The following is a 25,013-nucleotide window of genomic DNA, read 5'->3' as shown; positions in this document are numbered from 1 at the left end:
AAGAAAATCATGAAACATTTGAAATGTTGTCAAAAATTCATTAGAATTAATTGATTTAGTTCAAGAAGAAGCATTTGCCAATATAGAGAGGTAACAAAATTATTTTTTTCGATTGCATAATTTAAATCAACATTAAACTGAACAAGTAGCTCAGCTTACGTAGGTTACAAAGAAAGGTGCGGTAGCACACCATAAGAATAAGATTATTATTCCTAAACACGAGGTTTTACATACCTTCAAACAATGAAGTTATTATCGTAACTTTCCAAAGGGAATAAACATAACTTTGTTAGTTTCGACCACAGAAATCGGAGAAATATATAGAAAGGGCCCAATTGGGAGCAACTGTCGCGTAAACACGTTCGCACCGCCCGCCCCGTTCACACGGACGTAAAATATGCGTCGGTTGGAATTCAACGTATGGGTATCCCTGCATCTGTTCACAACGTTATTTAGAGCAAATAAAACGCTGTGCACTAGAAGTGCGTTCAACGTTGTCGAAAAAGATAAAATGAGGCAACTTCGGCTTTTTAACGCCCATGCGAACGAGGGATAAAACTCAAGTTTCACGCTCATTCACACGAATCGAATTTCCGTTCTAGAAATTCTGATTACACTACGTAAAATTTGATTGTAGTGAGCTATAGACATTTTTATATGAAATGCCGTTTCTATGTATCTGGTTTTGATAATATTTCGATATCCGTGGTGTCGTCCATTTTGTTTCGCAACCGCTCATCTTTGCATGATGGTGCGCGTAAGCATTTAAGTATGGCGACCTGCACTGCCTATGTACAGTCACTGCACCTCATGTTACTCATCATAGTCTTCCAGGCCTCTATTCGAATTTGAAAATTCCTACTGACATGATATAAAGTTTAAAGATATAATTGTATCTTTCATTATCCTACATACTATGCTATAATCACATTCTTTATTTGTTCAGGCTTTTTGGATATATTCACCATTTGATAGTTCTGACATATAAATCGATCTACGTACCCTGGCTTCGATGCACTATGACTAAGGAAGTAACCGGGTTTACACTTAGATATTAGATATCAAGAATTATTCATTCCGGGAAAACCAATTAATTCATATTGAAAATCATTAGCTCATGAATAGGTACTATAGGATTTGTTATTATGGGCGTCGGATTTGTTATTAAGACACAGACACACAAAACCGCATCAAAATCCGTTGCGTGAAACTAGCCATTATACAGACAGAGGAGGGAAGCTACATTGTTTCAGATATCTGGATAGCAAGAACAGGGGCAGGTAGCTTAATTAACCCTTTTACAATGAGGAGCGTGTCTGGGTGTGTGTTTGTTTGTTTTGCTTAGTGTTCGCCGGTGCACTGCGGGCTTAGCGGTTAGAAGTTGGTGAACGAAGGTTGCGGGGCTTCGGCGTAGGGCTGTCGATTAAACTATCTTTGGCGGGAAAGTAGTCTTTCTAAACTTTAAGCCTATTCTAGGCTTAGAACAGTTATCCTTTTTTGTTTCTATCATTATTTCCAGTATTTGAATGAATAACACAAAACATCTTACTATTCCAAGACTAATCCTGAGTTATTTTAATAACAAAACTGAAAATTATCATCAGACAAAACTAACAGTAAGTGTGTGAAAGATTATGTCGTTATCATGAAATATCTACCTGCGTGAATGATTGACATCGAAATTATTATATGGTAGTGACTGGACGAAATAAAATAATACCTTATAACTTTAGTCATAAGAAACAAATAATCAATCGACTAAGGTATTGAAGATTAATCCAGTAATTGAATACTTATGGAAATGTAGTCACAAAACTACTAATATAAATATTAATAATACAATAAATAAATCAAATAAGAAAACAATGTGGCAACCCTAGCAGAGATTGCAGCTCGCGACGCCGCACCACAGTCTACAGAACAACAGTCGCCTGCGCACGCTGACTCGCGACGCATGTCTACGTCACTCGAACTGACGAACACGATAGCGCACGTAGTTATCAGTGATTATATCTGTGAACTGCATTTCGTGACTTCGTGAAGACAGACTGCCATAATTGTGGGAAAACGTCGTACTGAGGTTAGTAATATTTTTATGATGCAGTGCATTTTGTTTGGCACAGATTCAATACCGAATAACACGTGTTTCAAAACATTACTATTTGTGATTCAGAGACGCGTAATATCGAATTAATGGCTCGTGGTAAATACCTATCGATTGTAAATATAGCTGTTATTGTAGTCAAGTGTTCTTGTAGCTGTATGCTTTTGGTTTAGACAAATAGATGAACAGTTTGAAAACTGCCAAACAGATCTTATTATCTTCTCTACTGAATTTAGTCAAACATTTCTATCAAACATAACTAAAACATGTAGTGGATATGTTTTTTTTTTCACTAAATACTGTACTGAATTGTCAAACAGTTCTTGAAAACAAAAGCAGTATTTATTTATGTACCAATGTTGGGCAAAAACATCCCATAATTTACATCACTACTTAGTATAAAACAAAGATGCCTCTCGTTGTCCGTCCCTATATATGCTTAATCTTTAAAACTGCAAACAAATTTTGATACGGGTTTAATAGATAGGGGTTAAATAGATAGTTGGATTCCTGAAGAAAGTTTATGTACATAATTTATAATGGTTTTACTCGGGCGAAGCCGGGACATTATCCTTACGTAAAGATCTTCATAATCTATTCTGCTATTTCTCTCTCTATGAAATGTCATAGAGAGAGGATCGGCAGAATAGATTGCGTGCTAATCGAACGTCAATTCGTACTTAACCCCGTCTGTTCTGCGAACGGAAAATTGCGTTTCACAAGGACGAATGATTTCAGTAACGAACTACCTACATTAGCACTGTTAACAGAATTTGTAATAAAAAGACGATAGAAATGTGTCATAGGCATGTTATTTTGTAAACCTCCTGCTCTGAAACTGAAAGCACGCGCGTATATATTTGGATTTCTAATTACGTGTTGCAGGAAAAAAAACTGCAAACATTGAATCACGGCTAAGAATCGCTCGAAATAAAAACAAACTAGATAAGTATCCGTTCTTGTTTTAATAAATAGTTACTATGAATCAGATGCACGACTACGTCGAACATTATACTAGAAGCGTTGCCAGACGTCCCGATTTTGGCGTGATGTCCTGATTTTTTACTCCAAAATTTTCAATCCTTTCCCCAAAATAGCTGTCCTGCTTTTTTGAATTCAGTGTCAGAAGCAAATATACGACATAGGCGAAATTTTGTACAATGGGTAAATCCATAAAATAGATAATTTAAAATTTCAATAAAATTTAGCTATTTATGTCGCACGTTGGACGAAATAATCCCGCTTTAGGTTTCAAAATCTCGCTTTACTCAATAAAAATCTGGCTGAATACCACCCATGTTTGAGAGTGGTCATTAAAAAACCAAAGGCACTTCTATCATCCTTTTCATTACAAATTCTGGGGCACCTTACTGGTGTATATTATTTAGCTGTCGGTTCGCTTAACAACGCGATTAGCAACGAGGATACAGTACCTATCGACCGGAAAGGGATAATCGGCCACCTTAGGTATATTTCTGATTAGCACTTCGGTCCATAGAGTACATTTTCCTATGAATTTGTGGTAAATTTGGTTGCTTTTGTGATTTGGTAGCTTTAGCCGGTCTTTTCCGCACGAAATTTTCGCATACCCTCCTGACAATACTCTTTACATAAAAAGATTTGTCAGAGAATGCTCATTAAACATATTTATTTGTTTGATTGTTAGTAATATCTTTAAGGTACAAAGAACACATGTTTATACCAAGAAGGTAAAAATACAACGACGGACTTATCCCATGAAGGGATCTCTTCCAGTCAAATAGCCATAGTTTGAGATATATTTACTCAATATAAAGATATTTATTGAATACAAACAGTAATTAGATGGTAATTTTCATGTCTTTGTAAATCAGATAATGATGCAATTATGACATCACGAGGAGACCTCCATGTAATAATAACATCACCTGCAGGTATAACCCCAATGGTCACGAGACCTCTACCTGTACCCCTACCGCTTTAGTCTATACACCTATTGTAATATTTTTCTCTCCAAACTTTGTTATAAAAACCGAAACGTATCGAATCTGGTATTAAAGGATTCGTCTTAACTTGATAAGGAATCTGTTTATAGCTCGTCACACAACGTGGACGTTTTCGAGGACTTTGAAAATAACTTTTAGTTACAGTATACCGCTATGACAATTTAATATAAAAAACTATCATTTTTCATTGCGTAAATATATCCTAAAATGTAAATAAATAAATAAATAAATATATTAGGACAAATCACACAGATTGAGCTAGCCCCAAAGTAAGTTCGAGACTTGTGTTATGAGATACTAACTCAACGATACTATATTTTATAACAAATACATATATAGATAAATATCCAAGACCCGGGCCAATCAGAAAAAGATCATTTTCCATCATGACCCGACCGGGGATCGAACCCGGGACCTCTCGGTTTAGTGGCAAGAACATTACCTATGCGCCACCGAGGTCGTCATGTCAAACCCGTCTTGCTCTATGACCGACCTTCTCGGCTTCGCTGGAGAATAACTATAATAAATCATACACCTAACCTTAGGAATCACACAATCTATTGGTGAAAACCGTACAAAACTCCTTCCGGTAGATTTTGAGATTATTGCATTCATACAGACGGACACGACAGGGTGACTTCTTTATATAATATGTACGGATATTAATTTAATTCACACAATGACTCTTCCTTCGCACGTATTGTTCATGTAGCAGCATCGTCGGCTCGCATCTGGGTAATGTAATGTAGCTCGATTATTGAATTAGATCCAACCGGCCGCTTCCTGGAGCGTCGGTCTGCATGTCTCTATTATCTCCTAAATGGATAATCACTTGTCTCGTTGCAATGGCCACAGATTGCGCTTTAACCATTTTCTCACTTTTGTCTCCTAAATCTATAGCACTTTGTTCGAGTATTAGTTATAGTTAAAACTATTTTCAAAAACTAAATTACAGTTATGGATATATTATTATGCTATTTAGTTATTTCTTCAAAACACGATGTAACTACGAAGTAGTTACTATTATATTGAACCGTAACTAAGGGTAGATATGGAGTAACAATATAAACATTATTACAAATTTTTATTCACATACTTTGTTAACGAATACCCGAGATAACTGTTCAAATATTTGCCGTTTGGTGATGATGACCACAAGCGAATGACAAAGTTCTGGTTTCATCAAGTTACAAGAACTCATGTCCAAAGACTCCAATGACGAATTCTAAGAACGGAAGTCATCTTGATGATGATTGGACGACGAGTGTATACTGCCACTCAACTAACGCAAACAAAACTCGACACTTTTGTTCTCCCATAGAGGAACCACGTGATAGAGCAATCGAACGCACGGAGCGAGGTGCGTTTTTTTGAATGAAAACATTTTTACTATTGGCTACCCACGGGGGCCTAGATGTGGTGGAGAAGCGGAATAATCATTCAAATCTAATAGTAATAAAACAATTTACTATGACGTTTTAGATTAAATTCAGTAAAAGTGTGTAACTCAATTCTATTTTAATTCAATTCTATAAAATATATTTATTATTTTTTGCTAACACTTATTGTCCCACTGCTGGAAATGAAATGAAATGAAATGAAATGAAATGAAATGAAATGAAATGAAATGAAATGAAATGAAATAAATTTATTTACACAAAGCACGGTACAAATAGATGTTACAGAACTTAGATGTTAAAGGTCTCCCCCATCCCCTTCAATTTCTCTCTGTCTTGCGGAACGTCCGACCAGTTCTTTCTGAATGCCCTCAGATCGTCGCTCAAAATATAAATAAGTGACTGAGAATATTAAGTTCCCCGGTAACTTAGATTCAGCAAAGCTTACAAACGCGTGTTCTACAAAAAATCAACAAAGAATAGCTACTCAACGCGTAGAATTCAATTCTCGGTCTGTTGTTTATTCAAACTCAAAGCTCGGCCTGTATTTCCACTCACACGCATACAGTCATCTAATCAAACCATCATTTATTTTACATATGAGATAATATATAACTATAACCTCCGGGATGGAAGTATCGAGGAATTAAAACTCAGTAAATAACCAATTTAGACCGAAAAGGGGGAAAATACTTGAAGCCAGTTCCAAAGTCACTCACACAAAGTTAATAGTAAATAGTTAACGGCGCGCTCTAGAGACTTTCTGTCGCTACGTGGCCAGTTTTACACATTATATTGTTAATCAAAATCGTGCGCGCGCGCACCGATGTCCCAACTTTGGTTGCACAACGGAATCTTCAAATTAGGAATTATTTCCTAATTTGGTTGCAGTGGCACTAGTTGTATAATTGGTACCTGTATTGTTAATGCAGAGATAAGAAGAAGTAAACTACTTGGTTACTTGGTTAAGTGTGCATTGTTTAAGGCAAGTGATGAGCGGAACCAAAAAGGGGAGCCCTGGCCATGGGCCCACCATCACTTTAGACTAGATATAAAAAGTAAAATACACGTATGAAATGGAATATACATGTGAAAGTGTGTTTGTTTGTTCCAGCTATTTTCTTATTTTATGTTGAAATGTAGCAATAATTTAATGTAAAAAAGCTTAAATTTAAATCTATTTAAAAAGCACCTCAAGTCTTTATTAACTGATAAATGTTATTATACTTTAAATGATTTCTTTAATGATAGACTCGGATAGAATTTAGGGCTAGTATAGTACATTATAGTTCATTATAGTTTGTTTTGGATTTGTAGTGGATAGCATGCTCCTCTTTATTTAATTATATTTGCATACCTATATTCGGTAAAACGTGTAGGTCTAATTCATTTTGACTATTTGTACTCATGTTTTTGGCAAATAAATGTTTTCTTTCTTTCTTTCTTTCTTTCTTAATTTTTATGCGGGGATAGTTGAAAGGGTATTTTTTTCCGAGGGCTGGCCGCAGGCAATTACTAGTGTTACATAAATCACGAACGCTTGGCAGGAACCTCTGTATCGGAAATGTGGTGAACTAACCAAAGTAAATTATTGACGTCATTAAGCGCTACATTGTATCCAACATTCTCAATAATTTAATTTAAAACCTTGAAGATAATACCTTTTTTAGGCAGTCGGGTAAACGCGCGATATCACGAGATCTTTATATCCAGTTGTGGAATCAACGTTGGTTTTATTGCGTACATAAATATTTTGTTAACTGTACCTTATACTCTGTCGTCACGGAGGCCTGTCGCGTCAACTGTGCATGTGCATGTAAATTGTACAACCTACTGCATTGAAATGATTAATGGAGTTATATTACGTGCGTATTTTTTTTTAATAAGCAATTTTATTTTTTCTTTGTCAATGTTATATTTTTTACTTTCTTGATAACCCCTTTAAAGTTAAAGGAATAATTTACTTTATTTTTTTTTTTTGCAAAATGATCAAAATACACACTAAGATTTCCAAAAAAAAAATCTAATTATTTTGAGAATATAAAGAACTGTTTGTGATGGAGAATGTCTCGTTTGAAAGCTGATAGGAACATTGAAAATAATAATGACCAAAAAATGTGAAATAATCCAAAAAGAGCTTTATCTCAAGTATAGTATTGTCATGTAAGAGTCTGGATTTCGCTCACATGGGCACAGGTCAAACATACGAGTAGCGCGCGCTTCATTTCCTGTCACACAGTTCCGTTTTTCGAAATCACTACCATATATTGCGGGACAGCGACAAGTAGACGACGAATATATTTCACTGCATTTCCAACAAAATATGAATATAAATCTCCCAAGATACATTACGAGGAAAATGAGGAGGGCAGCTTGCCACAGTTATGTTTTTTAACTATTAATTACTTTCTTCCTTCTTTACTATATTTTCATTCCGACTAATCATTTGAGTATATAATTATATAAAAAAGTATATTTAAAATTTTCCATTTTGACTTGCTAAAAATATTGTAGCTCAATTTAACTCGTAATACCATACGTCCGATATAATCTAGCTCGAGTAACACCCGGGGCCGGAGTCAGGTAATCAGTGCGTGTGGTCGTGATCCTGATTGCTTACACTGTATGCCGAGTCAAAGTGTTTATCTCTGCAATCTTATTTCCTATGCGCGGATGGGTGACTACATTCTACTATATCAAATATTACCTCAAATACTATTTATTAAATTTAAATTATATACTATTACTAATACTATTTATTAAAATAAAAAATGATAGGCTTCAATAAACTCCGAACAAAGATATTATTTGAAATAGAAGAAAGAACCACTAAGTAATGTTTATTTATCTACGAAGCTATCAGTGCAGTCACTTATCAATAAGGTGTCGTAACCAATAAATGTGAACGCGATTGTTCTCATAGATTGATACAAAGAACAAACTTTATTATGCATTGTTATAAGTTTCTACAATACTACTCGTTGTTAAAAGTATAACATTACATAGGAAAAGGATATGATTGATGTATTTTGTATTATTGGTACTTTTTGGTAGTACGGTCGACCGCATATCAAGCTGCCGAGCGAATGATTTGAGTAGGTCTATGACTGTATATGATTGTGTTATTACATATACCGAAGTATTTTATTTCATGATTCAGCCAGTTACATGCGGTAATGTGTTTTAGTGAAATTGTAAACGTATTTTTGATTTTACTATTTTTTCAGTTTATGTATTTATAAAGCTCATGATGAGGTTTTTGTTAGAAAAAAATAAGTATATAAGAGTTACTTATTGTTTACAGTAAAAAGAAGTTCGACCGTTATTTCGACAAATGTTTATTTTGTTAAAAGATTTTTTCAGATTTTAGGTAAGTATAGCTTGTTTCTAAACAAGATGAAAATAACAAAACAAAACAACAAACTAAAAAATTTTCCTTTTAGTAAATGATCCTATACAATTCTTAGGAATTATTTTACAAACAAATAATAAGAAGCTTTATAAATTTCAGGAAAAACACAAAGGTTGATATTTAAGAAGACGTATAAGTACAAGTCTGGAAAACAAATGTCGGAGAGCTTTGTGAATTTCTTTTGATTCCAAATATTTCACTTATTAAGACCATTACATAAGTAAAAACATATTCTCGGTTGCGGTTCTCGGTTGCGGTTCTCGGTCGTCGGAAACGGTTGTGTATGACAAAAGTATAAAATAATAAATCTTATTACACGTTAATTATTTAGACAAATTCTTAAAACAAGGGGAAGAATACATACAATTTCAATTTAAACATTTAAAAAAATACTATAACAGCCTTTGCAAATTTTACAACTTCGATATTCTGCGTAAATTCTTCATGTTGCTGTAATGTAGGCCCACTCAGCGCGATGAATTTGTTAGGCCAATATCAACATTGCCGTCTACAGCTTTAACAGTAAAAACCTCGCCAAGATTCGAGCGGTGAACAAATTGTAACGCGGTAATAATCAACCTTTCTCTCAAAACTCGTGCTCGATACTGGTTCCAGAGTCACAGCAATCGATCATCCATTTGCAAAAACCGCGACATGCATAATTAATTGCACCTATACTTGTACAGTATTGGAAAAAAATGGCGAAAAGAAACGTACCTACATCATGATTACATTTAATTACCTACGATAGAGGAAGATAGTAAAAACAAACAATTACACTGGCTATTGATTGTCCAATGTTACACACAAGATTTAGACAAAATATATGAAGAGAAAGACAAATCGGGTTCGGTTAAACTTTATCGTACTGTGATATGTTTATATTTATAATATAACTTACCTTATATTCTGAAAGTCTAGCTCCCAAGGACTTGACAAGAGCTTATAGAGAATATCCAGTGGGCTATTGTGTCGCCTTTTGTCACCATGTCGTCCGGACTCAAGCCTGAGCTTACATGCTTACAGTTGGTGACGAAGTGGAGACCAGACCAAAGTAAAGATTAAATGTATCTATCAACGCAGAGAAAGTACACCTTAGCGTGTCAACTAAGGTAGGCCGTCAAAAGTAACAATAAAATTAAATTTCCAGCTAGGACAACATACAAATAATTATTCACATAGGTTTTCTTCGACGCGTGGTTTTTAAAAATAAGAAGATAATTCGTACAAGTGTCAAGTGCAACAAAACCTATAAAAGGTGCAATAGGAAGAGTTACCTAATTGAATAATCAGGCCAGGCGGCAGTCACTCCCAATTAACCCTTCAAGTGGAGGTCACATTTATGTCAATTAAGTACCTGGCCTCGTTTTCTTAACTAATTTAACGATCGAGAAGTAAACAGTATAAAATGCAAATTTTGGTAGTTTTCGGCAACAACTAGAATAATTTTATATGTTTAATTAATATCATAATAGTTATAAACCGCAGATTAAAAGCAATGAATAAAATTACTTTGTCCAAAGAATAAGAGACAATCTCATAGAGTAATTTCACATTCTTTTCACATTTAATAGTGCGAATGAATAAAATAAAGGAAATATTTGGATGAAATGGAACGAAGTTTTCATTTCCTGAGAACAACGGAATTTCAAAATGTTTTGGACAGGGCATCGAAACCAGTTGAATTGACTTTTCAATTTATGGTCGGGAAATGGAGGTGTAACGTTGTGACGCAGTACTGACACACGCGTAGTTTCAGTTTTCGATTGGAAATTACCACGGCAACGATGAAAACGAACTAAAAATTATCGCGTTTGTCAGCTTTGTAGTACATACAAGTGGAAGTTTCTGCTCACACACATTGGACCGCAGAAAACCGCCGCCACATGCCTTTTGCGTATTTAGCTTCAAGTGTACATTGTTAATGTGTGCAATAGAGGAGTTTATTTGTAACTTGAGGCCAAGATCAAGCACTGTTTTCGATACTCGTCATATTGATGCCCGACGTGTCAACTTAGTAATTTATTGCCGACTCGTGTTAGTACAGTTGAAACTTTAAAGTAGCTTTTATGTTCAATGGGCTGCTATCAGTTTAATCAAAATGACCCCTCATCATGCTAGCTCTCATCAGAGCAACTGCTGTAACGGTTCGTTACCAATACTTCCCTAAAATTAATAATAATTTTATTATCCTTTATCGAGTTTCTTGGAAAACTACGTTCTGCTAATGCTCTCACAGCGACCGGCGGCGAAAGAAGCTATTGAATGAATGACGGAACTTGACGGAAGGTGGCTAACTTCATGGCATACACATTCCTAGGATTTTCAGTTCGGACTCCCATTTCGAATTGTTTCCTTCCTTGTAAAAATAAATAACTAATTCCTGATTCTATTACCTATTTAGAGGAATTGTATTATTTTATGTGTTACCCCGTGTACAGGGTGAGTGTTGCAATTTATATTAGTCTTAAGTGATATTGGATTGTCAAGCCAAATTTATTATTGGTTTTCTTACTTTGGAAATAAAAATATTAATATTGTGCTTAATTGAAGGTTCGTCTTATTAATTCTATATATTCCTAACTAAATATTTCACTGCCACATCATTGATCACCATTCAATATCCTTTTATCGGATCATCTGCTTTCATGGTAGGCGATGTCACAGAAACTACGACAATGGACTTGTTTTGAACGTTCCGTTATTTCCAGGGTTTCTTCTGCTGGGCAAGACGTCCTATTACCTATCTTTTATCGGCTGACTTTTTGGAGGATAACAAAACCCTGCGGTCAACTTCTACGCCGAGCCGTTCCACTGAGGATCATCGCTTCAAGGATAGTGTGATTCGAATTATATTGACTATCGGTAGCGTTGCGGTGCGATATGAACTCACTCCTGAGACTTAAATTGTAAAGGTTAGGTAATAAACCTGTTTAAAATTGCCGACACTAGTTTTAATGTCTTCTTTGCAGACTCCTCTAAGGAAACCATTTTTGTTTTCTCCACTTCGGCATTCTCAATTATATAAAATTATTAATTATTAATTTCCTCCCATTTCCTGTTCCATAAGCTAGTAGTGTATTTGAATGGGTAGAAAGAAAATGAACGCTGCGAATAGAAATAAATCAGAGCAAGCAGCGTAACCTGCAGTAAAATGGCAATAAGGACTTTATGCCAGTGGTGCTAAAACTTTTAATGTCAATCGAGGGTGTTGTAACACTGATGATGTCCCGTATTACACGCTGGATCCCAGAAAGTAGTCGCTTAAGCAGATGTAAGGTTTTATTATAATCTTACATTTCAAGAGAGCACGAGGATCTCAATGTTTTGTAGTGAAATTGATCAAGAATTCAGTTGGTCAGGGGCATGTGGTACTAGAGTTACTGTGTGTAATGGTGTTATCTCTTTCCCTTGATTATCTTTTAATCAATCAATAAGTTGATTCCGAAATAAACGAATTTCAATTTTATTTATTACTTAATTTATACTGGATAAGCAGCTAGTGATATCTGTGAATAGAAAAAGTGTGTGCTATCTGTGTTTTTCTATTAGCATTATATTTATGTGGATGTGTCTACAAAAAAGCCCAGTTTGAGAATCACTGTCGTAAAGGTGCGTGCGCGCAATACGTCGTTCCGTGTTACCGCACTCCATTTTGTTTTCTACCACTGTATCCTGCTCCAGTTCGTTATTGTTATTGTTGTTATATATTGTGTTCACAGTCCTGGGAGCTTGTACAACAACTTAGAACTAATTAAATGATCAAAGAAAGTCGCCGTTTGTAATATTAGGTGACTAAGAAATTTTCGTGCTTCACGAGTCAGTGTTTGAGCTATAATTGTCCTACTTCCGTGGAATCAAAACTTATTAGGATTGTACATCAATATCGAACTTTTGCCCAATTTATATTGCAAAATACATACATTATAGATAATTGGCGGATACAATTTTGTTTTTTTTCTCAAGAAAAAATATCAATATTTTTTTTACTTATAGAAAATAATAAATACTAAATGAATATGGCATCATAAACTGGCCAAGAGCTAGACTGACGAGAGTATTTAACTAAAGTTACTTATATGCCTATACGTAAGCGATTTTGAAAATGTGCTATATCCTAGAAACTGCTGACTCTATAGTCAGCACCAGAATATACCTGTGTATATTCCATATGTATCTCAAGGCATGGTACCCCCGATAGAAGATATTAAACTAACATAAAATTTGTCACTGATATTTTTAAATAGACGCGCTATTCAAAACAGGCTTTATGTCATGATGACGTAACGCAAACGCCTTGAAGGGATCGTAATAAATAAAGTCGACCAGCCTTCACCGGCCGTGTTAGCGACTGCGGGCAAATGTCGCGAAACTCACGGCTTAGGTACAGTTTCGCTAAATGCAAAGGTCATATTTGCAGTAAAATTACGAGCCCATCTCTATAGGATATTTCACTAAAGTCAAATCAGACACTATTTCATAAATGTTAAAAACAATAATTTTATATGGAGCCTGTGTCAATAGTGACTTATTACAATATTCGGTCTAATCATACAAAATCTAAATCAGAAAAGCTAACTAGGAAAATTATACAATAGGAGTTTGAATTTGAATTGAAATTCGATATTTACTCGAAACTCGGATCTCAAAACTCTGAATTTGAATCTCGTAAATCGGAACTCGATACTGAAAACTCGAACTCGAACTCGGAAATCAAACTCGAACTTGAAGGTTGAAGCTCGGAACTCGGATCAAGGAACTCTAATCTCAGAACTAGGAACTCGAACTCGGAAATCAAACTCGAACTTGAAGGTTGAAGCACAGAACTCGGATCAAGAAACTCTAATCTCAGCACTAGGAACTCGAACGCGAACTCGAACTCCGACTCGAGTTCGAATTCGGATCTCGAACTTCAAGTCGAACTCGGATCTCTGATCTCGGAACTCAAATTGGAATAGGAATACAAATTCAAATTGTTTTATTTCTCTTGGATAATTTTCTTATTGGACTTAGATATTGTATGATTAGACAGAATAATAAAATACAATTTTATTTTTAGATTTCAATATCTAGAAAAAAGAAGACGTATTTTGTTCAACATGTGCAACCTAGACCTCAAGATTACTAAATTCAATGTCAACGTATTTACAACGAATAATAACAACTTTTTTTAATGTGTACAACTTGTTCATGCAATAGCGACGACAATACTCGTCTTTTATTTTCTGTCTTTTGTAGCTTCTTATATAATTAGTTACATAAATTATTAGTTTATACAATTATTTCTATTATGTTAATTAAATTAAAAACCAATCCAATAAAAAAAATACCAATTTCAATCATGGCACAATAATAATTTTATATACACTAACACTAAACCAATTAAATTTCATTCGGTTCATTCGTTTGGAAGCTCTTGTAAGCAACTTCTTGTAAGTAAAGCAAAGCTAATAACAGACAGAAGTCAATATCTGGTGGAAAACGCCTTTACCCTGAAGCCTGGAGGACAACAAACAAGCCGAGCGACTGAACTTAGTCAATAATCGTTGCATTAAATGCATTCACTGCTCTTTCAGTTTACAGTGTAGCTAGACCGGACGTGGGAGAAGTGCACTTCTCGCAGTGACACATAGGTGTGTATTACACCCATATCCATCTAAAAGTTGAATTTGCACCAGATTTTTTGGGAATAAAATGGAAAAATAGGAATTATATAGGGCGGTAATCCACCCGTATTGACCATAATGTTGCGCGATCGCGAACTGTATCCAAAATCACCGTCATAATTTTTCGGGTAATATAAAAAATATTCTCATGTAATTCGGCGAGACAAAAATCGATCTTCGGTTGGACGTAATAAAAAATAAAATATTTTAACGAACGATATTGAATATAATTCTTACGACTTAAATAAAAATTATGTTATTATTGTAATTCTGAAATGTCTTTGTTACCACACACCTAGAACAGGATGGTGCTTAACCAACGTTATTGTTGACTTCGTTTTAATCGCCGCGGCAGTCGTAAAGTGCGAGCACGTGTGGTCCAAACTAGATAGCCATGGATTCTCAACATTTTTATCGAAGCTTATAAACAATTCGGAAAAAAAGCCGTAGCATTTAGTTTATATCGAAACATCATCGTTTTCCTAAAGGTTTTTGGAAATATTATACAAATACAAATGATAAAAATATACTTATTTCAGTAAACCCCTTAGAAATACAAAATGGAATACGCAACGTGCCCCAATAGTTTATTAGACCGGACTAAATTGGACTACTTACATAAATATATTATAATATGATGATAAATTAAAATTCCTATTTAAGATGAGACCAAATATTATGATTATTTTAAAGTCAACATTGATGTATTATTTCGTAGCAATTTAAATAATATTTGCATTGCAAATAAATCGTTAACAACTATCTGTGGTAATTTACAATACAATCGCAACGCCACTTGGTTATTAAATTGCGTTACAATACATAAGCGTTAATTCATTATAAAACAAATGTAAAGAAAATAATTTTATGATTATTAATTTCATCCAAACTTTTCATTTACAAACCACAAGTTATAACGCAAGCTTTAATTTAACGAATCAATTTATTAACGAAATCAATGTCGGTAATTATTTCTCTGTTACTAATAATGATGGCGCATGGAATATTCAAAACCAGTGCCGGCTGCAAAAATTTGAATCACGTGAAAATGGCCGACGCGAACATACCTACAAGAAATGAAGCTTGAGCTACACAGTAAGTAATAAATATTAGGATTATTTTACGAAAAATCGATATATTTAACAATTTAATAATTACAAATGCAAATGGCGGACAAGTATTGATTTATATTTGGCGTCCCCTAATAAACGACATGCGTGACAACTAATATGGCGGGCAGTACGTTTCAATGATGGCGGCGCTGCAGTCGCCTTTGTTTGCACACGCGGGCATCATATTAGAAATGCCTGGCGAAATCTTAGCTAAAAGATATGGTGTCCACTGATATATGACATGCGCGATAATAAATATGGCTTCTGTTAGTCTGAATACGAGCAAACCCACGGACAAAAACTAGTAAATACATATTTATTTCCGCGATAGGGCGCAAGATTAATACCTGTGTCCGCCGCACGATTAATGATGGCGCTGAAGTCTATATTTTGTCTGTTTGTCCCTTGGCAGACGACATGAGCAAACAGCTGCTGCAGTCGCCTTTGGGTGGAAATGCGAGATACAACTAGTAAATTCATATTGATTTACCTTTGTCAAAGTACACTAAGCTGCAAAAATCCATACATAGCTTAATGACATGCGCAACAACAAAAATGGCTGCTGCATTGCTCTGCCCGGCGTGCCCAGATACATGACACTTGCCTTTGTCTGTACACGAACGGAACCGGGAGCAACAAGTAGCAAATGCATATTGATTAGTATTTTCACAATGATGCGGCGTTCCCGTTAGATGGCATGCAAGTTTCCAAAATGGTGGCGCTGCTGTCTCCTTTGTAGTAGCACTAGTCTCGAGATCGTGACCAAATATATCATACATAGATTTTTGCTAATAAACCCATTTATGTCCATTCACGGCCGACACTCAAATATTCAATCCAAATTTACTCACACCCTTGCCTGCTTTAGTTACGACTGGGTTCGTAACTGAAGTAACCAAGGGCTTTGTTTCTATCGTCAAGGTTCAGCCCAACAGTATGTTGGACCATGACCCATCCATAGTCACAGACCTGTAGAAATTCTCTGACTATATAGTAGATATCGCGACAGCTCAGTGAAGCTAAGAAAGGTACGTAAGACCCTAGTCCCTAGTCACAATTTCTTTCCAATAAAAATAAAAACTGTAATTATAATACAAAATATATGTAATGCGTAACAAAGGTAAATGCATTCTTCAGGGATGATGCGTCTCGACGCCTTGGGCTTTATCTCGCTCGACCGCATTCTTCGCACGAATTCCATATCATTGATTAATTCTACATTCGACACAATCGCGAACAGCTTCATTAGTAACACGAGCAATTTAAAATATCAATAGCATCATTAAAATCACGAGCAAGGTCTTCAATCTAAACTGTTAACATTGAACCAATCAATAGACAATCATGGACGAACAAAGAAAAATTCCCGAAATCAAATGTGAAAATTCACCTACCTTATTTGAAACCCCGATTCAGCACTGGAGCGGGCGCAGCGAAGCCAAATTGTTATTTAATTTTAAATGTAAACATGATAATGCAAAAATCAAAAACTATAATTTATGAGCTGACGTCGCAGGACGAACTGCCTTGACCTCGACTGACGGCGTAATGGACGGGCCAGACTATTCAGCGAGACAGCTAGGCACCCTGTATTGATCTCTCAACGCAGACTGCACGATGAAATAGCGATAAAGTAATGCAACGCATGCCCAAATTTCCCGCTCGCACCGATGCAGTTTCCTATGTAATCAATGCGTAGGTAGAGTCTAGACGCGGTCGTTAATTCCCAGGGACCCTGGTTCGAGTCTGCGTACAGAGCTAGGGCTAACAAGGGGTCGCTCCCTTAGTCGAATAAATCTATATTACCAATAGCTATATGCTACCTACTCATATCATCATCGAAAAATTAGTATTTAAATTTTGACGTTTTTTTACTCGACGAGCGCGAGCTAGGCTCTCCACTCTCAGAACGTAGTATCACTTAGATCGTCATTGTAAATGAGAAAGTGACGTTTAAGAATGCAATTTTGTAAAGCTTACAGTAAACATTTCTTAACTTTGATATCTTCATTATTAACATACATATAACATAAGCGACCGTTGTTGCTCCCCTTATCCAATGACTCATCTGCTCGTGTATCAGAGTCCTTTCTTTTCACTCGGGCTAACTTGATGATTCGAAGAGGTGGTGGTGTAATGGTTAAGACGGCTGCCTGTGAACCGTCAGGTCCCAGGTTAGAATCCAATTCGTGTCACATGAGTTTGTATATCAATCTGTCATGTATAGTATCGACCGCCACTTGCTTCCGGTCAAGGAAAATATTGTGAGGAAAGTTTGATTATTAACAATTTGTGTGAGAAATTGAGAAGGCAATGGCAAACCATTCCTTTATTAGTGCCAAGAATTGTGTGTGATTCATTCCACGTAATGACTACGATCCTCAGCCATGAGGAATACGACTATAAAGAGAATTTGATGACAGCTTTTGACGAAACGGATCTGTTTTTGTAAAAACGGACCGAAATAGTTTGATTAGGCCATCGAATAAAAGAATAACGTGTTAAAGAAACACATTCGGGAGAGGCGTGAATAAGCACTTTTATGCACCCTTCGACCAATAAGCACATTTGTATTTCCCTGAAACACAGCACGAACTAAACCGCAGCAAATTAATACAATGAGTAAATGATCATCTCAAACTTCACTCACTATTTTGTTCCAAACTATTACTAAGCTGAAGCTGCTAAATGGGCACTTAAAAATTAATTTTGAGCTTTATTCAGCTTGATGGCTTACACTGGCAGCGGGATTTATAAGTGCTTCAACATGTACAACAAGTACTAATAGTACTTACAATGAAGTTTAAATCTTAGCGTATGGCTTGTTTCAAATAACTGTTCCCATTCACAATCGGACCCTCATCAAAAACTCATTATATTTATTTATCTATCTCAATCTAGTAATTCGTTCTTGGTGTAGTGTGCCCGTGTCTTTTGCCATTTAATTTGCCTCCTACCCGACCGGCATACTTCTATTTCCTTTAGCTAACCCATTTCGAATAATTAATCCACTGGTCTCTACAGTAAAGACGCAAACTTTAAAATATCATGTATTTTAGCCCCAATTTAAATTGGCGACTTCCGTCTATGTTCTAATTCAATAATACTACATTTTATAACATAATATTGACGGAACCGAACCCCGGAACTCCATTGTAAGAGTCCGACATACAAGTAATAACCATTTGTCCACAGAGGTTGACATCGTTATCAACCGAAAAGCCTTCCAATGTTTGAAGCAACAATATACACAAATTTACGAGTATCATAAATCCTTCCCGGGCAACATACTATACAAACAATTACAGTAGTCTCGATAACAACACTAATATGACCTAGACAGCATATCGCTGAATAAGGTCGAGTTTGTTGTCCCTAAAACGCTAATCAAACTATCATACGCCTTTTAACTATAAAACTCAAAACGAGGCATATTTTTACTTGTTTGGATGAAATCAAAATCAAATCATTTATTCAGAAATTAGGCCTTCACAGGTACTTTTTCACGTCATATTCTAAATTAAATGATGTTTACCAAAGCTACAAACTACTAGCATTTCGGAACGACCACTGCTGAGAAGAAACGCCGAAAGAAACTCATTCAAACAGTGTTGGTCCCTATTATGCCAGAAGGGCTTACCATTTGATGAATTCAGGAACTACCTAAATTGAATGTTTTTTTTACCATATTAATTATCGTCTTCTTACCAACTGCATCTGCATTCAACGCGTAACTGCGTTCAATCACGTTCTTACAGAGTTCTCTTGCAGAGAGCTGATCCTGATGAAACTGGTCATAAAAACTATATGGTATTCAGGAAATTGCAAACCATTTTGTGTCATATATCAAATAAAAGGGCTCGTTATGAGGATCGCAAATATAATTGTGTTTTTATTGTAAAAATCAAATCAAATTAATTATTTTATATCGAAACTAAATAATTGGATTTGAGTTAGCCCGAGACTTTGAAGTCAAGCAGGCTACCATCCGGATGTCCAACATATGTTGTACATTCCAAGTTAATAAATAAACGGTTCTAATTTAGATTCACTGCTTCTCGTTGGGTAAACAAATAAATAGGAAGTGCACACTATAGTTAACTGCAGGAGTATTGGTGGCAATAGCGGCGAATTTATAATTAATTTGGGTAGGTTTAAGTGTGTGATAATTATCGCATAGTAAACATATGGTGAAAACAGAAATAATCACAAAATAGTAAAAATTAACGAAATAACTATTTAAAAACATCGATAAATTAGGAACAAGCGACTGATAAAAATGTAAACAAATTTCTACTTGCCGACATGCAAATTAGAATTTCACATAATACATAAATGTCAAAAAGAAGCTATTCTCATGGATGTAGTACCTACTAATTCCATGGCTATTCTATCGCCGGCTAATGATTTGTGCTCTACTAGACATTACAATAAGAGTTTACATCTTTGTTCACGGGCTTCAGCCAACTGATTTTTATCTCATATGAAGCTTTTTTAGGTAAAATGTGTTCAAATATAATATTTTTTTGGACAAACGAAGTGCATTTTTAGAAATTATATTGGACGAAAAATAAATTTATAATAAAAAAGACAAAAGACAGATACCTACACTATTAACTTTATTTTTTACACATCTCATTGTCATATAAAAACATTTTCCACGTCTGTATTATACAATAGTCTTGGAACTGCTGGGGAGAACCGAGCGATCTTCTGGGGATGCCGAAAATGCCGATAATCGAATAAAAATAGATGACGAAAATTTAGAGAATAGTTAGATAAAAACAACTTTTTTCTAAACTTTCGTAGCTACTTTTAGTCGGTCGGCGAAGTCCTCTTCTCTCATTGCAACTCAACCTAACTGCATACCACCTGCATACCTTCTTGTATATTTAGTTCTGTTCCGTAAAATACTCCGGTTATTGTGTTTCATCCATATCCATTTCGAAATCCGGTCAATTTTGAAGACATCATTTTCTACAAATCTTGAAACTGATTTGGAGAAGTAAGCGATCTTCTGGAGATTCCGATGAAAATCGATTAAAAATAGATGACGAAAATTTAGAGAATAGTTAAATAGGAACAACTTTTTTCTAAATTTTCGTAGCTACTTTTAGCCGGTTGGTGATGTACTTAAATCAAATTCAACTGCACCTTTTCTTGACTCGGTCTCGTACAAATACTTAAGAGGAAATATTATATTAGTATGAAGTTGACGAAAAAAAGTGGGTTAAAAGATGAACCCTTTACAACAGGTGGTGAGTATAAAAAACACCTTCACGTTCTAAATTACAGCCGTTCCTCTAATTAACGTCTAATTTCAAAGAGCTCCATAATAGAATTTCTGAACAATAGAACGGGATGCTTGTGCGATATTACTACCGCTACAGTACTCATGAAGAACGTGCTGTCGACAATGCTAGCTATCAGCAGAAATGAACAAAATGTTTTAATGCTAGCTAGATGGGGAAATTGCTAAAATAAATGGCAGACGGAAAATTAGTAAATCAGTTTGCATTTATAAAAATAGCAACAAGTAATATTTCACAATAGAGTATATTCAAGTCTCTGTTTAGTTTTTCGACTACGATGTTACAAGCAAATGTAACTAAAAACGTCAAGTAGGTATCGTATGAATAAAATAGAAATACGTGGTATCTGTTACGGCTAAACCCCGACGTGCCTAGCCATTACCATTCCGATCAGACATAGCACGGTGCACGTGCACCCAGTCTCTGATGGTTATACACCTAAGTGAAGCCTGCCTATCTTCAGCAGACCTGAGACCAACTGAGTGAGACCGGCTGCACCTAGGTTTAGCCGGCTAAAGCTTAGGGTTTAGCAGTAACACATCGATATTTCTTCGTTATTACGTGCTACAAAGTATTACATTTTAGAATACATACACACCATAAATAAATATGAAAATACGGAAGTCTGTTTATTACTATTAGGCCAACAAAAGTTGAAATTATTCAGAAAAATTCCGGAATAAATCCCGGATTAACTAGCCTCCCTCAGAGCACCAATAATATATACGAGTAAATCAAACAAAAAATCGACAAAGAGTTAGCCTGTTATCAGCGCCAAGCTCGCTATCAATCAGATAGCCTTGCTAAAACGCACGCATACGCCTCGTAAGTCGACCACCGGTTATCAGATAACTGCGATAACTGACTCACATTGACTCACCTCGGCATACGAACAGACCGTGTCATACGTGAAAACTGTAACATTACTCATTTTTATGCTAGTTACGTTCTTATAAAGTACTTTTAAATTATAGCTTTCCATCTCAGTTCTGTATTTCTATCGATCTAAGAAGCTATTTGTTATATGGGTGGCACAAGAGGTAAATACATTTTCTATATGTGCTTATGGTGTCCAATCGTCTTAAAACTGGCGGAGGGAAGTGTCAAAGTGATCTTCTAGTCGTACAGATGAAAATCGAATAAAAATAGATGACGAAAATTTAGAGAATAGTTAAATAGGAACAACTTTTTTCTAAACTTTCGTAGCTACTTTTAGTCGTCAAGTCCAAGGCTTCGTCTTCTCTCTTCTCTCTCTTTTAGATAAGTGTTTTCCCGATTGCTTTCTTAGTCGTCGAGCATCAGAGCCCAGAAAATATTCAGTCCATTGCATGTGCCCGATCCATATCGACTTGAAAATCGTTTCGTTCTTCGGTTACGTATGTTACTTCGTTATTTTTTTCCTCTTTGAGGGTCAGCACGTACGTAAATTCCCTTCTCGATATATAAATATATATACTTATATATTGTCACATCGCTCGATACTTCCATCTTACTCAAGCGATCTTTGACTCAAACCATTCATCGTTTCTAGATCTTCCCCTAATTCTTCATCCTCCTACTTACATTCTTAAGAACTTTCTTGAATTAACCTCCTGTTAAAAATATGATCGTACCATCGTGACCGTCTGTTCCATTGCACAAATATCTATTGATTTTACTGTTCCAGGGCTGAAGATCGAGTGAGATGGTGACATGAAGCATGCGCTGTTCGACTTGGTGGCGGGTCCTGTTGCTGGCCGCGGCTGCGTCCGCGCAGACTATCCCTACCATCTGCGAAGAGGAGGTCTGTCTATGCGATGCCTTCACGAAGGTCTTTTGCACTTGCACCGAGAGAAACGTAAGTGGGATTCCGTATTTTTATTTATAATATAAATAGGGACGAGCAGTGCCCGCGGCTTTGAACTTCACTTCGTCTATGACGAATAATAACGATCATAAATATTGGCCGGGAGCCGGGAGCTGGGATTGTAATTCCTACAGAATGTTACTTTTAAGTACAAAAAACTAATAGATATTTTTAATACTATCTGTGGTATCCGATTTATGTGCTGTTATTTCAGAAACCCGCTTAGGTTAGTTAGGTTACCGCTTAAGAACATATTATTCGTAAAAAAAATAGCGGGTTTACTTATCTGTGTTCAAAACTTCGTCAAAATCTGCCAAGTAACAAACAACCGTAAACAATCACACAGTTTGTCGTTCACAATAGTAAGAATTGCATATTGCATACTAAACCACGACAGCATAACCGTGTTAAGGGAATAAACTAGTTGTTAAAGTTTGAATCAGAATCATCGTGTATGTAGATTGTTTGCTAACTCCTCGGAGTAATTGTGTAATTGAATAACTAATTACTCGAGACGAATTTACTTCCGCAGCAAATAGGCATGGTAATAGATATTTATAAATACAAAACCTACAGTAGTACCCAAGAGGATAAAGCAATTGTTTGCATTATTTTTCAGCCGGACATCGTTTTAAGGCCGGACGGCGCATACAGAGTCCCTTCGACGGCTACGGCCATCATCATCCAAGGATGCCAGCGAGTGCAGTTCTTGCCAGACACTGTGCGCAATTTGATTCAACTTAGGAATATTGAAATCACCAATTCGCAGCATGTAGTAATAGACGACCGCGCAATGGCGTGGTCGCCGTTCTCGAGGCATGACGAGATGACCCCAGGAATAAGGATCGTGATCGAAAATAGCACGATTAACGAGATCTCCGCGTACGCGATCCAGGGAAGAGTCAACGACGTAATCCTCAACCGCAATCGGATCGGCCACATGGCGCCGTTTGCATTCTCTAGTCTAATAGCCGTTAAAAACATCCAATTGATTGACAATGTGTTCGAAAACATCGATATGCAAGCGTTCAAGCAATTCACTACGCTCAGTTTCCAACTCCGCGGTGGTGTCATCGGTACCTTACCGAGTAGATTCCTTTCCGATGTGGAAGTGACTGATTTATTTTGGATGGACGGTGTTAAAGTGGACAGTATAAGTAGTATGACGTTTCTTGTTAATTCGCCAAAGAGAGTGATAGTGGAGAGCAACACAATAGGTACAATGCAAAGTGACGGGTTTGTCGTTACTACCAGAGGCCCGGTTACTTTTAGGAACAATACTGTGAAAATAGTGAGAACTGGGGCGTTTCATGGGTTTTCCTTACAGCGGGAGACATTATCGGTGTTAGGCCCGCAGGAGCTTCTGTTGGACAATAATACAGTGACAGAGCTGATGCCGGCGGCCCTGACCTACAATAACACGCTGTCCTTGAGGATCGACGGGCTAAAACTGAATAGGTCGTGCTCCTGCGAGCTCACTGACGAGTGGAACAGTATGCTAGTCGAACACGGCGGCACCATCTCATGCTGGTATTCCTTGGAAGACCATTTCGTGTCGCTACCGACCTTCATCATCAGCCGGTGCGGGGAGTTTAAACAGACTTTTTGGATCTATGTAATGATAATTTTCGTAACGGTGATAGTCATAGCGACCGCTATAACGATATGGTGGATAAGGCGGCAGAACGAGAGGAAGAAGAATAAGGTGCAGATAGTGATGCCGGACGGCAAGACGTACCGGGAGACAGAAATTTATATAATGGAGCGAGCGGAGCTTCTCACTACGGATTTATGAGGCCTTGAGGTCTTCTGATACATCTGCATGTTACAAGAAATCTAAAACCTATGTACGAAGTATAAGGGTGGCTTCGGAACTACCTCATCGGCTGGTCAGGACACTGACACAAAAGCAAAGGCCTTGCAGACTGACTGCTGTTGACTTCACTTCCAATAGAAAGCGCAAGGTCCACAAAGACCTTATAAATAAATCAGTATTACACCGCACGGTTCTGTAGGAGCGGCCTGCGTTGTTTCGTTACCTTGTTAAATTATTTTTTATGAAGTACAATAAAGTGTTTTAAACATAAAGTCAGTTTCATTGTGGTATTGGCTCACATAAGGTAGCTCTTTATGCTTATTTGTAAACACACATTCCTAATCAGCTTATCGATTTTATCGT

General features: G+C 36.3%; 2 protein-coding genes across 4 annotated transcripts in view; one reads left to right on the top strand and one right to left on the bottom strand.

Annotated features, from left to right (window-relative positions):
* The window catches only part of hiw (highwire), a 116,380-nt gene that overhangs the window by 60,482 nt on the left and 30,885 nt on the right, over positions 1-25,013 (bottom strand). The window lies entirely within an intron of this gene.
* On the top strand, positions 1,911-24,922 carry LOC128683298 (uncharacterized). 2 transcript variants are annotated; one of them, XM_053768755.2, is made up of 3 exons: positions 1,911-2,080; positions 22,655-22,825; positions 23,454-24,922. In XM_053768755.2, the coding sequence occupies exons 2-3, from the start codon at positions 22,688-22,690 to the stop codon at positions 24,627-24,629; spliced, it is 1,314 nt and encodes a 437-aa protein (XP_053624730.1). In that variant the 5' UTR covers positions 1,911-2,080; positions 22,655-22,687; the 3' UTR covers positions 24,630-24,922. The 2 variants fall into 2 exon arrangements, with proteins under 2 accessions (XP_053624730.1, XP_053624731.1); XM_053768756.2 differs by lacking the exon at positions 1,911-2,080 and adding an exon at positions 21,855-22,028.

The sequence above is a fragment of the Plodia interpunctella genome, chromosome Z (assembly GCF_027563975.2).
Source record: "Plodia interpunctella isolate USDA-ARS_2022_Savannah chromosome Z, ilPloInte3.2, whole genome shotgun sequence".
Classification (NCBI taxonomy): Eukaryota; Metazoa; Arthropoda; class Insecta; order Lepidoptera; family Pyralidae; genus Plodia; species Plodia interpunctella.
This window is presented reverse-complemented; position numbering and strand designations above follow the sequence as displayed.

Excerpts from the sequence above, each read along its gene's own strand:
- LOC128683298 (XM_053768755.2), top strand. The coding sequence starts at position 22,688 with ATGCGCTGTTCGACTTGGTGGCGGGTCCTGTTGCTGGCCGCGGCTGCG. Across the intron at positions 22,826-23,453 it reads GCACTTGCACCGAGAGAAAC|CCGGACATCGTTTTAAGGCC; the intron begins GTAAGTGGGATT and ends ATTATTTTTCAG.